Source organism: Oryctolagus cuniculus, chromosome 7 (assembly GCF_051225735.1).
Source record: "Oryctolagus cuniculus isolate XC-2025 breed Fujian yellow rabbit chromosome 7, ASM5122573v1, whole genome shotgun sequence".
NCBI classification, from domain to species: Eukaryota; Metazoa; Chordata; class Mammalia; order Lagomorpha; family Leporidae; genus Oryctolagus; species Oryctolagus cuniculus.
This window is the reverse complement of record NC_142873.1, coordinates 109,855,382-109,871,743: the sequence shown is the minus strand read 5'-3', so window position 1 is coordinate 109,871,743 and position 16,362 is coordinate 109,855,382. Positions and strand designations below refer to the sequence as shown.

At 36.1% G+C, this 16,362-nt stretch overlaps 1 protein-coding gene across 17 annotated transcripts in view; it reads left to right on the top strand.

The window, feature by feature from the left end:
• The window catches only part of EFCAB7 (EF-hand calcium binding domain 7), a 53,291-nt gene that overhangs the window by 14,080 nt on the left and 22,849 nt on the right, over positions 1–16,362 (top strand). For all 17 annotated transcript variants that reach the window (XM_008265127.5, XM_070078358.2, XM_089300529.1 and 14 more), the window contains 3 exons: positions 9,091–9,232; positions 13,255–13,364; positions 15,867–16,024. In XM_008265127.5, the coding sequence (XP_008263349.4) occupies positions 9,091–9,232; positions 13,255–13,364; positions 15,867–16,024 (410 nt within the window). The remainder of the gene's footprint in view (positions 1–9,090; positions 9,233–13,254; positions 13,365–15,866; positions 16,025–16,362) is intronic.

The window sequence follows — 16,362 nt, the reverse complement described above, 5'->3', positions numbered from 1 at the left end:
TACATTTTCATATTTTGGAAATATTTAAAACTTCAACATATGTAAAGCCTTTATCATAGTGCCATGAACATAGTATTCACTTTAATAAAATTGTTCTTATTTTTATTTTTTTTTATTTTATTTATTTTTTTATTTTTTTGACAGGCAGAGTGGACAGTGAGAGAGAGAGACAGAGAGAAAGGTCTTCCTTTGCCGTTGGTTCACCCTCCAGTGGCCGCCGCGGCCGGCGCACTGCGGCCGGCGCACCGCGCTGATCCGATGGCAGGAGCCAGGAGCCAGGTGCTTTTCCTGGTCTCCCATGGGGTGCAGGGCCCAAGCACCTGGGCCATCCTCCACCGCACTCCCTGGCCACAGCAGAGAGCTGGCCTGGAAGAGGGGCAACCGGGACAGAATCCGGCGCCCCGACCGGGACTAGAACCTGGTGTGCCGGCGCCACTAGGCGGAGGATTAGCCTAGTGAGCCGCGGCGCCGGCCAATTGTTCTTAATATTGTTATAGAACTAAGAAATGACTGTAGGGCTTTATATGGGAATGATGTGGTAAAAATAGAGTTTAAGAAACAGTCGTTCTACTATTGTGTTGTGTTCGGAGACCTCACATTAGATTATCTGGGAGGCTAGTACTGCTGTCTATATATAAAGTGATGGGAGCTTGAGTTAGGGTAGTATCTGAGGTCTTAGGAAGAGAAAGATCTAATAGCCAATGATGGTTACAGTGATGGTATAACAAGAGACTTCTTAGATTTTGTATCTAAGACATCAAGAGCAAGGGAATGATGCTGATGATAATAAGAAATTAGGTGAAAGTCTACTAAGAAAATTTAGTATTATCTTTTACAATTGATACTACTTTTTTTTCTTTTTTTGTGTCTTGTTTCTGATCTTAATATTGTCCACTGTTATTTGCTTTTGCTATTAGATGTGTTGAAAGGATAAGGATTTTTTTTTTTTTAAAATGCATAGGCCGGCGCCATGGCTCACTAAGCTAATCCTCTGCCTGCGGCTCCGGCACTCCAGGTTCTAGTCCTGGTTGGGGCACCGGTTCTGTCCTGGTTGCTCCTCTTCCAGTCCAGCTCTCTGCTGTGGCCCGGGAGTACAGTGGAGGATGGCCCAAGTGCTTGGGCCCTGCACCCCATGGGAGACCAGGAGGAGGCAACTGGCTCCTGGCTTCGGATTGGTGCAGCGTGCCGGCCATGGTGACCATTTGGGGAGTGAACCAACAGAAGGAAGACCTTTCTCTCTGTCTCTCTCTCTCTCACTGTCTAACTCTACCTGTAAAAAAAAAAAATGCATAACTCTTTGGATATTCAGTAGAATTCATTTTTTTTTACTTTGAAAGTATTTTTTAAAATTTCATAAATTTTATACATTTCTGGGACATGTATGTGACTAACAGTTGAGTTGCCTCTTGGAATGCCTGCATACTATATAAAAATGCCTGGTTTGTGTCCCACTACTCTGCTTTCAGTCCAGCTTCCTGCCAGTGCACAGCCTGGAGGCAGCAGGTAGCTCAAGTATTTTGTCCGTGACACCCACATAGGAGACCCAGATTGAGTCCTGGGCTCTTAACTTTGACCTGGGCCCGGTCCTGTCTGTTGTGGGCATTTGGGGAGTGAACCAGAGGATGGAAAGATCTCTCTCCATCTGTCTTTTGGAGTCTCTATCTCTCTTTCTTTCTCTCTCTCTCTCTCTGCCTCAGTCTCTGTCTTTCAAATAAAATGAAAATAAGTAAAATTTTTAAAAAATTATGACTTGGTTATGAATATATAGAACAAGTAATTTAAAGGCTTGTTAGTTTTCACAATTGCTTCCAATCTATTTTAAACAAATCTGAGTACCTCATTATCATATAGAGCAGAGAAGTATGGAATTGGGCAGAGAAGGAGAAACTTTTCAGAAATTAGAAGGTTGGTGGCAAGCATTTAGCCTAACAGTTGAGATGCCCACATTCCACATTGAGGTGCTTGGGTTCCATCCCTGGGTCTGGCTTCTGACTCTTTCCTGCTAATGCAGACCCTGGGAAAAAGTGGTGATGGTTCTACTAATTGGATTTCTCTCACCCATATGGGAGACTTGGATTGAGTTTGCAGCTCCAGATGTTGGCCTTAGCACTACCCCAGCCATTCTGAGAATATGCAGTGAGTCAGTAGGTGGGAGTTCTCTCTCTCTCTCTCTCTCTCTCTCTCTCTCTCCTCTTTCTGCCTGCCTCTTACATAAATAATAAATAAATAAATATTTAATTTTAAAAACATTAGAAAATCATTATGGTGGGTGGGATAAATAGAAGCATGTTTGTAAAGCATCAAGCCACACAATTGGTAAAGGAGTTGAATAACAGGAAGAAAAATAAGAATCTTAACATCTTAAACTTTCTTTTGACCATGCTTACCTACTGTATTACTATTCTTTTTAATCCAAAATTCTGTCCTTTTGCTTAGGTTCTCTAATATGCAAAGAATGTCAAAAATTTTTATTTGAGAAAGAAATAACTTCAACCTCCTTGCTAAGGGCAGTTATAACTAGAATTAGAGTAAACCACAATCCATGATTTATAAATTGCAGAAATACAATACTTCCTATATTCAGACTCATAATTAGCACATATATATGTTGTGTAATCTGTTAATAAATGTCTATATGCACAGATATACCTATATTATAAGCATATATATTGTACATACATAAAGAACATTACATATGTGCTATACAACATGTTTTTGTAATACATATTTCTCTTCACATAGCAATACAAATATAAACATTTAAACTCAAAGTCTTTCACTGTTTTTTAATATTTGTGAAAGCTCCAAATAAATTTTTTTAGTTTTTCACATATTCAAGATGTTCATCAATTCAACATTTCATTAGGTAACAATCCATATCAATTTTTCCCACCACCCATGTTTTAAGTATTCTTTAATAGCAAAAAAGCTAAGTAGCTTTTTCTTTACCTACTTCTCTTAACCTGTTGAAAAGCAAATAGTTTTCTAATAAGTATGTGACATAGGGTATCTTTATAAAAAATGATAATGATGATATTATGTTCCTTCAAGGACTAACTCTATGGTAGATCTACTGCTTAATGATTATACTTCGCCTAAAATTTTAATACAGAATATGTATGTCAAAACAAATCATGTCCACTACCGTGTTCCAAGAGAAAAAAGTAACTTTACTAATATATTTGCTTTCATAGCTAGAATTTTATGCTTTACTACTTGTAGCTTTTACTTTTCAGCATTTCCTTATACAATATCAGTGAAAATAAGATTTGTATGTAACAAAGAAACGAAGTATTAGTTTACTTGGGTTTCTGTGAATTTACCTGAATTGGTAGAAAATAGCTCCACCTCATGCCCTTTGTAAGAATTACAAGCCATTATTTTATTTATAGTGTCAACCTGCATGGAATTTTTTTTTAAGATTTATTTAATTATTTATTTAGACAGAGTTACAAAGGGACAGGGAAAAGATGGAGACAGAGAAAAAAAAGGAAGAAAAAGAGAAATCTTCCATCTGCTAGTTCTCTCCCCAGATGACTACAACAGCAAACCCAGGGCCAGGCTGAAGCTGGGAGCCAGGAGCTTCATATGGGTCTCCCCTGTGGGTAATGGGGGCCCAAACATTTGGGTCATCCTCAGCTGCTTTTACTAGGCCATTACCAGGGAACTATATTGAAAGTGGAGCAGCTGGGACATGAACCAGCGCCCTTATGGGATGTTGGTGTCACAGGTGGTGGCATTACTTGTTATGCTACAATGCTATCCTTAGAAATTCTAAATCTATCATTCTAAAAAATTTAAAATTCAGCTTTCTTTCATTTTTCTCATAATATTCAAATTGTCAACTTAATCTGTAATCCTTTCAAATTGATTTATTTGAATAAGCCAATTTATCAGTACTTTTTTCTCTTTTTTTCCATAAAATTTTAGTCTTTGTCCTAAAGAAAACTTGCTTTTTGTGACTGAAAGTCTGTTTATTTTATAGAAGTTTTAGATCAACTAAACATTGTGTTTTTACTAACTCTAACAATTCTTTAAAAATTTAATGCTTACTTCTAAACACTAGAGACATAAATTTTCCTAGTAATAACATATGCTTCATATATAATAATATTATAATAATGTAATTATAATGTATAATATATTATATAATATATAATATAATATATAAATATATTTTTATATATTTATAATTTATGTACAAATATATAATACATATATAAATACATTATATATTATATATTGCATATTATATTTGAATGTATATTATATATTAAAATGTATATTATATTATAATATATAATATAAACATCTCTATATAATATATATAATATATAATATGTATTATAATATTATAGTATAATATTATAATAATAAAATATATAATATATAATATAATTATAATTATAATATGTTATATTATATTATAATATATATTATATATATTATATATATGATCTATATATTATATTATTATATATTATATATTATTATTATTACTTATAATAATATTACCATCTTCATATCCAAACTAAATTAGTACTCTCCAGTTTTGAGACAGCATCCAAAGGACCAAGTGGAAGGTGAAGAAAACTACACTTATTGAGAACTTAATTCAAAATGTGTAATCTCTACATCTTTTCAAAACATATGCTTTATTATAATATTATAAACACAGAGCTTCTTTTTAAAATTGGCGCTTTTTTTGACAGAGTTAGACAGTGAAAGAGAGAGACAGAGAGACAGGTCTTCCTTCCGTTGGTTCACCCCCCAAATAGCCGCTGCAGCCGGTGCGCTGCGGCCAGCTCGCTGCGCTGATCCGAAGCCAGGAGCCAGGTGCCTCTTCCTGGTCTCCCATGCCAGTGCAGGGCCCAAGCACTTGGGCCATCCTCCACTGCCTTCCTGGGCCACAACAGAGAGCTGGACTGGAAGAGGAGCAACTGGGACTAGAACCAGCATCCATATGGGATGCTGGCGCTGCAGGTGGAGGATTAACCAAGTGAGCCACGGCGCCGGCCCCCTAAAATTGGCTTTTAAAAATGGTGGGGCTGATATATAACTGTTAAATAGGGTAGAACTTAGAATAGAACTGGTAGACTTGAGAGAAAGTAAAGAGACCTAGGTTCTAGCTCTGGTTTTGCAATCAGTGAGAACTATGACATGCCTACCTTTAACTTTCAGACTTTTTCATCAATAAAAAGAGAAGTCTCAACTAAATTACTTTTTAGACACTTTCTATCTTTAGTATTCTTTAATTCTTTTTTAAAAATTTATTTATTTGAAAATAATTGTATATTTTTAAATTTGTGTTTATTTGAGAGTAAGAGTTAAGAAAGACACAGAAACACACATAGAGAGCACTCTTATCCAACATTTCACTCTCTAGAGTGAGAGAGAAAGAGAGAATTGTCCATCCACTGGTTCGCTCCCCAGATGCCTGAAACAGCCAGTGCTGGTCCAGGCTGAAGCAGGAGCCGGGAGCTTCATCCATGTCTCCCACGCATGTGCAGGAACACAAGGGGTTGGGCCATTTCCTGATGCTTTCCCAGGCACATTAGCAGGGAGCTGGGTCAGAAGTGGAGCAGCTGGGACTCAAACCCACACCCATATGAAATGCCAGCATTGGAGGTGGCAGCTTAACTCACTACACCAAGACACTGGCCATGATATTCTGTAATTCAAAACTAGTATCCCTTACCATTCTGGATAGGTAAATGTAAAAAAAAAATTCATATATGTAACACATTTTATTTGTTTCTTCATTTATTAATGGACAGTTAGATTGTTTCTATCTTTCAATTATCGTGAGCGATGTTGCTATGAACATTGATGTAAAAACACATTTTGAGTCCCTGTTTTCTGCTCTTTTGAGTATATACCCAGAGGTAAAATCAGTAGATCCTATGGAATTCTGTGTTAACTTTTTTGAGGAATTGTCCAACTATTTTTCCAGTAGCTTCACCATTTTACATTGCTATGAGCAATGTGCAATGATTCCAGGTTCTGTGCATACTCATCAATGCTTGCTATTTTCTGTTATTTTGATAGTGGCTATCCTAAAAGATATGAAATGGTATCTTATTGTAGTTCTGATTTCCCTTTCCCTAATGATTAGTAATGGTCGAACATCTTTTCATGTGCTTAGTGGGCCATCTGTATATTTTCTTTGAAGAAATGATCATTCAGTTCATTTGAAAGGCAGAGAAAGAGAGAGCTCCAGTTTGCTGGTTCATTCCCAAATGCTCACACCAGGGCCAGAACCAGGAGCAGGGAATGTAATCTAGGTCTTCCTCGTCAGTGGCAGGAACTCCATTACTTACAGGATCTGCATTGGTGGGAAACGAATCAGGAGCCAGAGCCAGGAATTGAACTCAAGTACTCAGATGTGAGACAGGAGTATATTGACCACTAGGCTAAATATCTGCTCCAAGCCCATTTTAAAATTTGTCTATTTATTATTGTTGAGTTGTAGGAGTTCTTTATATATTCTGGATGTTAAGCCCATTTTAGATATGTGATTTGCAAGCAGTTTCTCTCATTCCATGAATTTGCCTTTTAACTCTGTTGATAGTATCCTTTGATTCACAAAAGTTTTTAATTTTGATGAAGTCCCATTCATGTTTTTGTTACCTGCACTTTTGGTGACATAATCATTGCCAAGTCCAATGTCAGCTTTCCCCCTTTGTTTTAATCTCTGTTTCATACTTTTAGCATTTACATTTAGATCTTTAGTCCACTTTGATGTAATTCTTGTTTAAGGTGTAAATGTCCAAAATCTTTCTTTTGAATGTAGATATTCAGTTTTCCCAGCTTCATTTGTTGAGAAGACCGTCCTTTACCTCATTGAATGGTCTTGGCATTTTAGTTGAAAATCATTTGCTATACAGAATATTTAAGAATTTATTTCTGAACTATCTATTCTAGTCTATTGATCTCTATATCTTTATGTCAGTTTCACAATGTTTTGATTATTATAGTTTTATAGTAAGTTTTGAAATCTGAAAGTCTTGAGTCCTCCAATGTTATTCTTTTTTCAATGGCAAAATATCTTGCAGGGCTGGTGCTGTGGCGTAGCAGTTAAAGTTGCCGCCTGCAGTGCCAGCACCCCATATGGGCACCGGTTCAAGCCCTGGCTGCTCCACTTCCAATCCAGCTCTCTGTTTTGCCTGGGAAAGCAGTGGAAGATGGCCCAAGTGCTTAGATCCCTGCACCCACGTGGGAGACCCAGAAGAAGCTTCTGGCTCCTGACTTCAGATCAGCTCAGCTACAGCTATTATGGCCATTTGAGGAGTGAACCAGCAGATGGAATACCAACACCACCCCTCTCTGTCTGCCTCTGTCTCTCTGGAACTCTGCCTTTCAAATAATAAATAAATCAATCTTTTAAAAAATCTTGCATATAAGATTAGATCTAGAAGCAGAACTTAAAGTGACTTTTATTAAAATGTAAAACCTAGGTTTTTTTATGTGGTCAGTATTAGAAAGGATTACATAAAATTCAAAGTAGAATGGGTGAAATTATAGGGATTTTTGTCTATTTAAAAAATTTTTACTTTAAATGTATTTAAATAATAAAAATATTAAAATTATTATGAAATATATTATGAAAATATGTTAATATAATTTAACCTGTTTTAAAGGATGAGCTAGAAATACCTTTATAAATTATTTTTGGTCTTCCCTTTTCAGTACCATAGTAAATATTTCTCTAATAGATTAAAAATATTTGTGATGTTGTTATAGTGTAAATTTTCAATAATTATTATTAAATTTTTGAAATTAATTATTTAACTATGCTTATGGAAAGTTTTCAAAATCTTCCTTCATAAAGGTACTTCAAAGCCTCATTCTATTCTTGGAAGTCAGGAATAGAACAGATACATGTCTTGTATTACAGATAGGCAAACCTACTAATGATAAAAAGCATTGGTGTACACATCTATGTGATGGCCCACTTTCTCATAATTTCAGTAAGAATTCTTTATTTTCTGTCCTGGATGCCATTTTCAGATTTTATTTGGTGCTAGTCATGATATCCCATATAGACATTAATTCAGATTGTGAGAATGGATTTGGCTGGTACAAGAGATACATGGAAGATCCAATGTAGAATGGTCTTTCTCAAAACTGGTAGTTTTTATGTATCAGCATTTTTTTATAGATGAAATTTTTATTGAGTATTCTTCTAGTTACCTAGACTTGTAACAGTTCTTTTGGTTGTTAGATGCTTTATCCAGCAATACAGGGTCCTATCACTTTTTCTTTCAATATATTTGTTTTAGTGGTCCTTAATATGCCATCATTCTTAGGGTACCAGCATTACTGTCTCCCAGATTATTACTTCAGGGTATTTATTTTATTACTTTGCCTCAGTACTTCTCTCCTTTCAAGAATTTAATTTTCTTATTTCTTTTCTCCATTATGTCTTTTCCTAACTTCTCATCAAATAAATGCTGTCAATCCTTCATGGCATAGTTCATTCATTGGCCACTCAGTTGACATAAAAGCCTCTACTAACCATTTTGACACTAAACATTTAGCATCTACAATGTACTAGGTATGATTTTAGGAAATGAGGTTATTGTATTTTTTGCATATATATAATTCCTTTATATCCCTACTACCTTTTACTACCAAATATAATTGAATTGTACCATGTCAATTTTGTATTTATTATCTTTAATTTTTTTTCTATTTATTTGAGAGGCAGAGAGACAGAGAGAGTCCTTATCCTCCTCTGGTTCACTCCCCAAATGCCTGCAACAGTCAAGATTGAGCCAGGCCAAAACCAGGAGTCAGAAACTCAATCTAGGTCTTCCCTGTGGGAGGCAAGAACCCAGTTATTTGAGTCATCACATCTGCCTCACAGGGTTTTTATTGGCAGGAAGCTGGAATCAGGAACCAGAGCTGAGAATTGAACTCAGGCATTCTGATATGGGACCTGGGCCAAATGCCCTAAGTATGCTGACATTTCTGCAGGGCTGTGATTATGTTTGACAAATTTTTTTTACATTATTTAGTGTACTATATACATAGTATTGAGGAGACATTTAATAAGCTTTTAATAAAAATTTTTTTTTTCCTTTTCAGGATTGGCAATGTGTACAATCAAAAGGTTGCTTCTTCTTAGAAGAAGATGGTAAAATCATTAGTCATCAATACAGGATGCACATACCTGAGAAGTCCATGGTTTATCTAACAATTAAGCCATTAAAACTGAGTCAGGTCGAAGGCAAGTTTAACTCTTCTGTTTATTTTAAAAACATTAAATTGTATGTATCCCGTTTAGAATATTTTGCAAATATTTTATAGTCTTAATTAATGAAGAAAATAATCTGCCTAGGAAGAAAAATTACATTTCAAGAGTTAGTGTGTACATTAACTATTTATCATATAAAAAGCAAACAAACTACTTTGTGTATGTGTTTAAAACATTTTATTAAAAATGTGAGAAAAATGTTGCCTTGTTTCCTTATGGTATAGAATTAATTAACTTTTTACTTTCTAATCTAAGCTATTTCTGTTGTCAATTTTTTTAATCAATATGTCTAAGAAAAGTTCTATATGGATATAATTTGAGATAAGAAAGTGCAAGTCTTTTTTTTTTTAGAACCTTCAAAGTCCTATTTCTGTGTCTTAGACCATATTAATAATTTTTTATTTCATGGTAAAATTGTTTTCTAGATTAAAAAGTAAAATTTCCTACTGTCTAAAATGGTTATCTTGTACTTTAAAAAAAAAAAAAAAGATTTACTTATTTATTTTGGAGATCTTAGAGTTGCCGAGAGAGATCTTCTTTTCACTGTGGGTTGATTCCCCAGATGGTTGCAATGGCCAGTTTTGGGCCAGACTGAAGCTAAGAGCCAGGAACTTCATACAGATCATACAGATCAGTATGTGGAAGGGGCTCAAACACTTGCACCTTCTTCCACTGCTTTTCCCAGGCCATTAGCAGTGAGCTGGATCAGAAGTGGAGCAGCCAGGCCGAGAACCAGTGTCCATATGGGATGCTAACATTGCATGTGTCAGTTTTACCTGCTACTCCACAATGCTTACATGCGTCAGCTTTACCTGCTAGTTCACAATGCTGACCCCTATCTTGTACTTCTTAAATCAGTCAAGCTTGTCTCTAAGTGTGCTTTCCTCGAATATCTGTTTTTAAAAGATACATTTATTTATTTGAAAGGCAGAGTGAGAGAGGGGAAGAGATTTTCTATCCACTGTTTCACTTCCCAAATGACTGAAACACCTGGGGTTGGGCCAGAAGCAGGAATTCTGTCTGGGTCTTCACGTGGGTGGTGGGGACCTAAGTCTTGGGCCATTTTTACTGCTTTCCCAGGTACATTAACAGGGAACTTGATTTGAAGGGGAGCAGCCAGTTTTCTGATATGGGATGCCAGCCTCTCCCTAGTTATCTTTTAATGTTGATTGTCTAAATCAGTCTTTTTTAAAAATCTGTTTACAAAGAAATATTTTCTGACTAGAGAATTCTTCCCACATCCATTCTTTTTTCTCTGGAAGTAGAGACTTTGAAAGTTTCCACTGCCTATTTTGTGGTATACACAATAATTTATTTATTTATTTATTTGAAATGCAGAGCTCCACAGAAAGAGGGAGAATCAGAGAGAGAGGTCTTCCATCCGCTGGTTCACTGCCCAAATGGCTGCAACGGCCAGAGCTGGGCTGATCTGAAGCCAGGAGCCTCCTCTGGGTCTCCTACATCGGTGCAGGGTCCCAAGGACTTGGGCCATCTTCCATTGCTTTCCCAAGGCATAGCCTGGAGCTGGATGGGAAATAGAGTAGCCAGGACTTGAACCAGCACCCATATGAGATGCCGGCACTGCAGGCAGTGGCTTTACTTGTCAAGCCACAGTGCCAGTCCCAGTATACACATTATTTGGCAGTTGGTACTTTTTTTTTTTAAAGCTTTTATTTAATAAATATAAATTTCATAGGTACAACTTTTGGAATATAGCCGTTCTTACTCCCATTTCCGCCCTCCCACCCTCAAACTGTCCCACCTCCTACTCCCTCTCCCACCCCATTCTTCAGTAAGATTCATTTTTAATTGTCTATATACAGAAGATCAACTCTGTACTAAGTAAAAATTTCAATAGTTTGCACCCACACAGACACACAAAGTAGAAAGTACTGTTTGAAGACAATTTTTAACATTGATTCTCATAGCACAACACATTAAGGACAGAGGTCCTACATGGGGAGCAAGTGCACAGTGACTCCTGTTGTTGATTTAACAATTGACACTCTTATTTATGATGTCAGTGATCACCCGAGGCTCTTGTCATGAGCTGCCAAGGCTATGGCAGCTTTTTGAGTCCACAAACTCCATCAGCATTTAGACAGGCCTACAAGCAAATTGGAAGTGCTCTCCTCCCTTCAGAGAAAAGTACATCCTTCTCTGATGGCCCCTTCTTTCCACTGGGCTCTCACAGAGATCCTTCATGTAGGTCATTTTTTGCCACAGTGTCTTGGCTTTCCATGAGTTGGTACTTTTAAATGACAGTTGCAGTAGTAATTTTTTCAGAGAAAAGAATGAAGATAGTCGTGACAATGCAGTGTAGTTGCTTATTTTCTGTTCCCATGAGTAAGATTCCTTTATTTATCAAATATTTATTGAGGGTCTTACATACTAAGCATCAGTTTAGGTATTTAAGATACATCAGAGCACCAAAAAGACAAAAATCTTTGTAAAATTTACATTTAAATTTACATTTTAGCGTGAGAAACAATAAACATAATAAATAGAAAATGACATGATATGTTAGAAAATGATAAGCTCTGTGGAGAAAACAGAAAGTAAAGAAGGGACTATGAAAAATGAAGGAATATGTGTTGCCCCTAAAATTAAAAATGGAATCATTGGTGTGTGCTTCATTAAGAACCTGACACATGAACAGGCTTTGAAAGGGTATTGGTTACCAGCTGTTGCATAGCTACCCTAAAAGTCAGTGACTCAAAACAGTTAAACATGTATTTACTCATGAGTCTGTATGCACAGGGTCTTAGCTGGGACAACTAGACTGCCTCATGTAATCTCTCATCCTCTAGAAAACTAATCTAGATTTGTCCTCATGATGTAACGGGGATCTGAGGAAAAAAAGCAAAAGGGCGATAGGTCTGGACTTAGAATTGGCTCAGTGTGATTTCTGTTATATTCTGTTGTTCTTAGCCTGCCACAAGGCAAGTCTAGGTTAATAGAATGGAGTAATAGACTTGATCTCTTGATGGAGGAACTGCAGTATCATATTGCAAATAGCATCTCATTCTTGCTGTCTTCCACAGAAGGCAAGGAAGGAGTAAGCTTTTTGAGTGTAGGAGATGTGTAAAGAATGACTGAAGAGTGGAAGAGGTGGCAGGGCATTCCAGGTGCAGGTGCTGGTGTGGAGAGTGTAGCAGAGGCTGGTGTGTCTACATTTGAGCAGACAAGGAGAGAGCAGTAGGAGAGTAAGACTGGGAGGAACAAGGACAAAACTGGGTAGAGATTTGTTTGCTGTGATGAGGACTTGGACTTTTCCCTCCATGACCAATAGTCAAGGTTTTTTCTTTTTCTTTGATTTTCATCAGTTAGAGCATGATATATTTTTTTGTTTGTGGTTGCAATTTTGTATTTTCTTTCTTGTAATCCTCATATGCAAATGCCAAATAGTTGGTTATATAGGTCTAACATGCAGGGGAAAGTTTTTATTAGAGATAGGAATTGTGAGTACGTAAATGCTGTCTGATATCTCTTCCTCCTGTGTCTACCACAAATAAGCTGACACCTACATCCCATCTCCACCAGAAAGGGTCTGATTTTCCTAAAATTTTCAATTGACCTGCAGCCTCAGCTATTGATGATTTCAAGAAAAGTTATGATTTCTAGAAAGTGACTTTGTAGCGAATGTTTCCCATGCGGTCACTCTATGTAGGTATATGGGTTATTACAAATCCTAAGCTATTAAAATGGGGTATGCATTTCTTTTATTTTTTATTTTTTCTTGGTAATTATTATTATTTTGGTTTTTTAAATTTATTTAATAAATATAAATTTCCAAAGTACAGCTTTTGGATTACAGTGGCTTTTTCCCCCCATAACTTCCCTACCACCCACAACCCTCTCATCTCCCACTCCCTCTCCCATCTCATTCACATCAAGATTCAAGTAGAGAAAAAGCCACTAACTTCTTTTTTTCAGTTAGGAAAAAATAAATAGTGATTGCTTGCTTTAAGTCATTTGGGTTGTTTTGTTTATAGGAAAACCATCTCCTTGGTTATCGGTTGATACAGCTTTATATATTCTAGTGGAAAATGAGAGTCAAGCAAATCTACAGCCCTTGTGTTTTACTGAACTACAAAATAGAGAAGTATGTACATTTATTTTCTAATATTTAATTTTGAAATACAAGACAAACTCAATTTTGGAGAAAATAATAGTTTTTCTGTATTTATTTTTTAATTTCTCATATTCTCCCTTTCAATTAAGATATAAATAGTACTTAAAGACAGAGATTATATATGTTTTATTACTTATGAAGGACTCTTTCTTACTGAAATATATATAATATATATATATATATATTTGACAGGCAGAGTTAGACAGCGAGAGAGAGGAGAGAGACAGATAGAAAGGTCTTCCTTCCATTGGTTCACCCCCCCAAATGGCCGCCACGGCCAGCACACCGCGCCTATCTGAAGCCAGGAGCCAGGTGCCTCCTCCTGGTCTCCCATGCAGATGCAGAGCCCAAGCACTTGGGCCATCCTCCACTGCCTTCCAGGGCCACAGCAGAGAGCTGGCCTGGAAGAGGGGCAACCGGAACAGAATCTGGCGCCCCAACTTGGGACTAGAACCCTGGATGCTGGCGCCACAGGCGGAGGATTAGCCTAGTGCCGGCCACTGAGATATATTAAGAGTCGAAGATTAATTAGTAGTCTTAGATTCTTAACTTCAAAGTTACATGACATTGCATTTTCCTCTCCTCTAAATGCCGTCATTCCTCACAAATGAACATTTAGTTATTGTTGTTAGACTCACAAATACGACTGATGAAAGCTCTTTCCCCCTTAAATGCAAATAATTCAAAACTTCAGAAAAGTTGCTGTACATGTTTTTCATACTTAGACTTACTACTGCAAAATAGAAAACCTTCAAGATTACTATTCTCAGGCTTGACTCATATTATAGAGTTCAAAAATACATTGATATGAAGCAATGCTTTTAAATGTTTTTATATGGTGCCCTTGGGATTGTTCGGATCTGCTCTAATTATGTATTTACTCAGAGCCCGAATATGTGAGTCAGATACATAAATGTGGCTATTTATTTTATGAGGACTACAAAATACATCTGCTGTACAACAACAGAAATAATACTATTCAAGGGCTTACTGCAATATCATATTTAATCTTTATATAGAACCTATGCCAGACAAACATTTCCCTGATGGAATGTTATATAGAAGTCTTTATTATAGGCTTCCTAAAAGACAAGAATAGTTACAGGCAAGAAACAAATAAAAGGCAGAAGGGAATGTTTTGACTAAACTCTTCTCCAGAACTTATTACAAAGTTAAGTTAAAAATAAAACATTGTCCAAAACAATAGCTTTTCCCATTTTGTTTTGGGTAAAATTACTTTCTTATGAGATTGAATGTGTAAAAAAGTTAGTACATAGCTAGGCAGTAATAAAGTTTGAAGGGATTTCTGCTTATCTCTTTACTATGTAGGCTTCATGTCGTATTTATAAAGGTTTTTTATTGACATTTCTAAGTTTAACACTTATTGTCTTTAAGAATAGTTTTGTGCCCAGGAAAAACTTTTCATTTTCTATCCACAATAATTCAAAGTTGTATGTGGATAAGGGAGGCAAATGGAAAGCAGCAAGATAATGTTTTCTCCTTCCTGGATATCAGGCCATTCTAAAGGATTCTAATTTCCAAAGAATAGATTTGGTGACATTTGGTCTTTAAAATCATCATCAGTTATATTGAATTGCTTCTTTATCAAAATGGGACATAATCACCTCTGATAGTTCCTCTGACTTTTCAGGACAGATATAGGAAGAAACCCAGAATTTGGATGAGCAGCTTTGTTTTAAGTATTAGTCTTTGGAGTTTTTAAAGGAATTTTTGGATTCAGTATTCAATAGCTCATCCACGCTGAAGAGCAAATTACTGTTTAGCTATCATAACTAGAAAATGCTTAGGTTTAATGTATTTGACATAGACGACCCCTGGTTTTTATGGGAAGCCTTTAGGCTCCAGAAAGCTTCCAGGAGGTACAAGATAGCACTTGCTTTGTTTCTATACAAATAACCTGGCACTCATTTTAAATGTGCAACACTTGACAGGAAACAACTTCATGGAAAGTAGATTTAATGAACTCTTTAAAATATATTTAATTTTTATTTTGTGTCATTGAAATCTGATTTATAATTCATGAATTTCTACTTGAATCAAGTTAGGGAACTGTAATCTGGGATATTCTTCATTTTTTTTTAACAGAAGGCAATGTTTGTATAAAAGATATCTTAAAATTGCTCTCTTTGCTTCTTGTTGAACATACTTGCATCACAGATGATTTTGAAGATTATCAGGAAGATTATTAGGGAAAATTTAGAAGAGATATAACTTCTTACCTTAGAGTTTTAGACAACTGTTTTAACATTATATAGTGAACCACCTTCTAAATGTCTTGTACTGGGGTTACTGCTAAAAAAAAATGAAGCTTATAAAAGATTGATAGAACTATAATATGGTTGATAAATATTGAAAAGTCATTGATAATGCTTGTCTTTCAGGAAAAAAATTTAAAATTCATTAAAACTCATCATTATTCTATTCTGTTTTGTTTAATTCTTTTGAGAAAAGGTGTTTGGATGGACTGGTGAACTAGGACCTGGAATTTACTGGTTAATTCCTTCCACAACTGGCTGTAGACTGAAGAAAGAAAGAAAGCCGGTACCAGAAGAAGCCCTACTTGTATATAGAGATGAAACAGGAAAATTATTTCTTACAAAGGAATTTAGGTAAGTTTTGTTTGCTAAGGTTAGAAGTACAACATCTAGACTGGATATGTAAGTAACCTGTCTTCCACCTTTTCCTTTGGCCAGCCCCCACTCAAATCCAACCCTTACAACCCAACTCTTACAACAATGTGGATAAACCTAGAGGAGATGCTAAGTCGAACAAGTCAGGCACATAAAGACAAATACTGAATGTGGAATCTAAAAAAATGTCAAACTCAGAGAAGCAGAGAGTAGAATGGTGGTTAAAGGGCCTGGGAATGGAGGGGGAAGGATTGTTTACAAGACACAGAATTTCGGACAGGAAGAATAAGTTCAAGAGATCTATCATACAACATGGT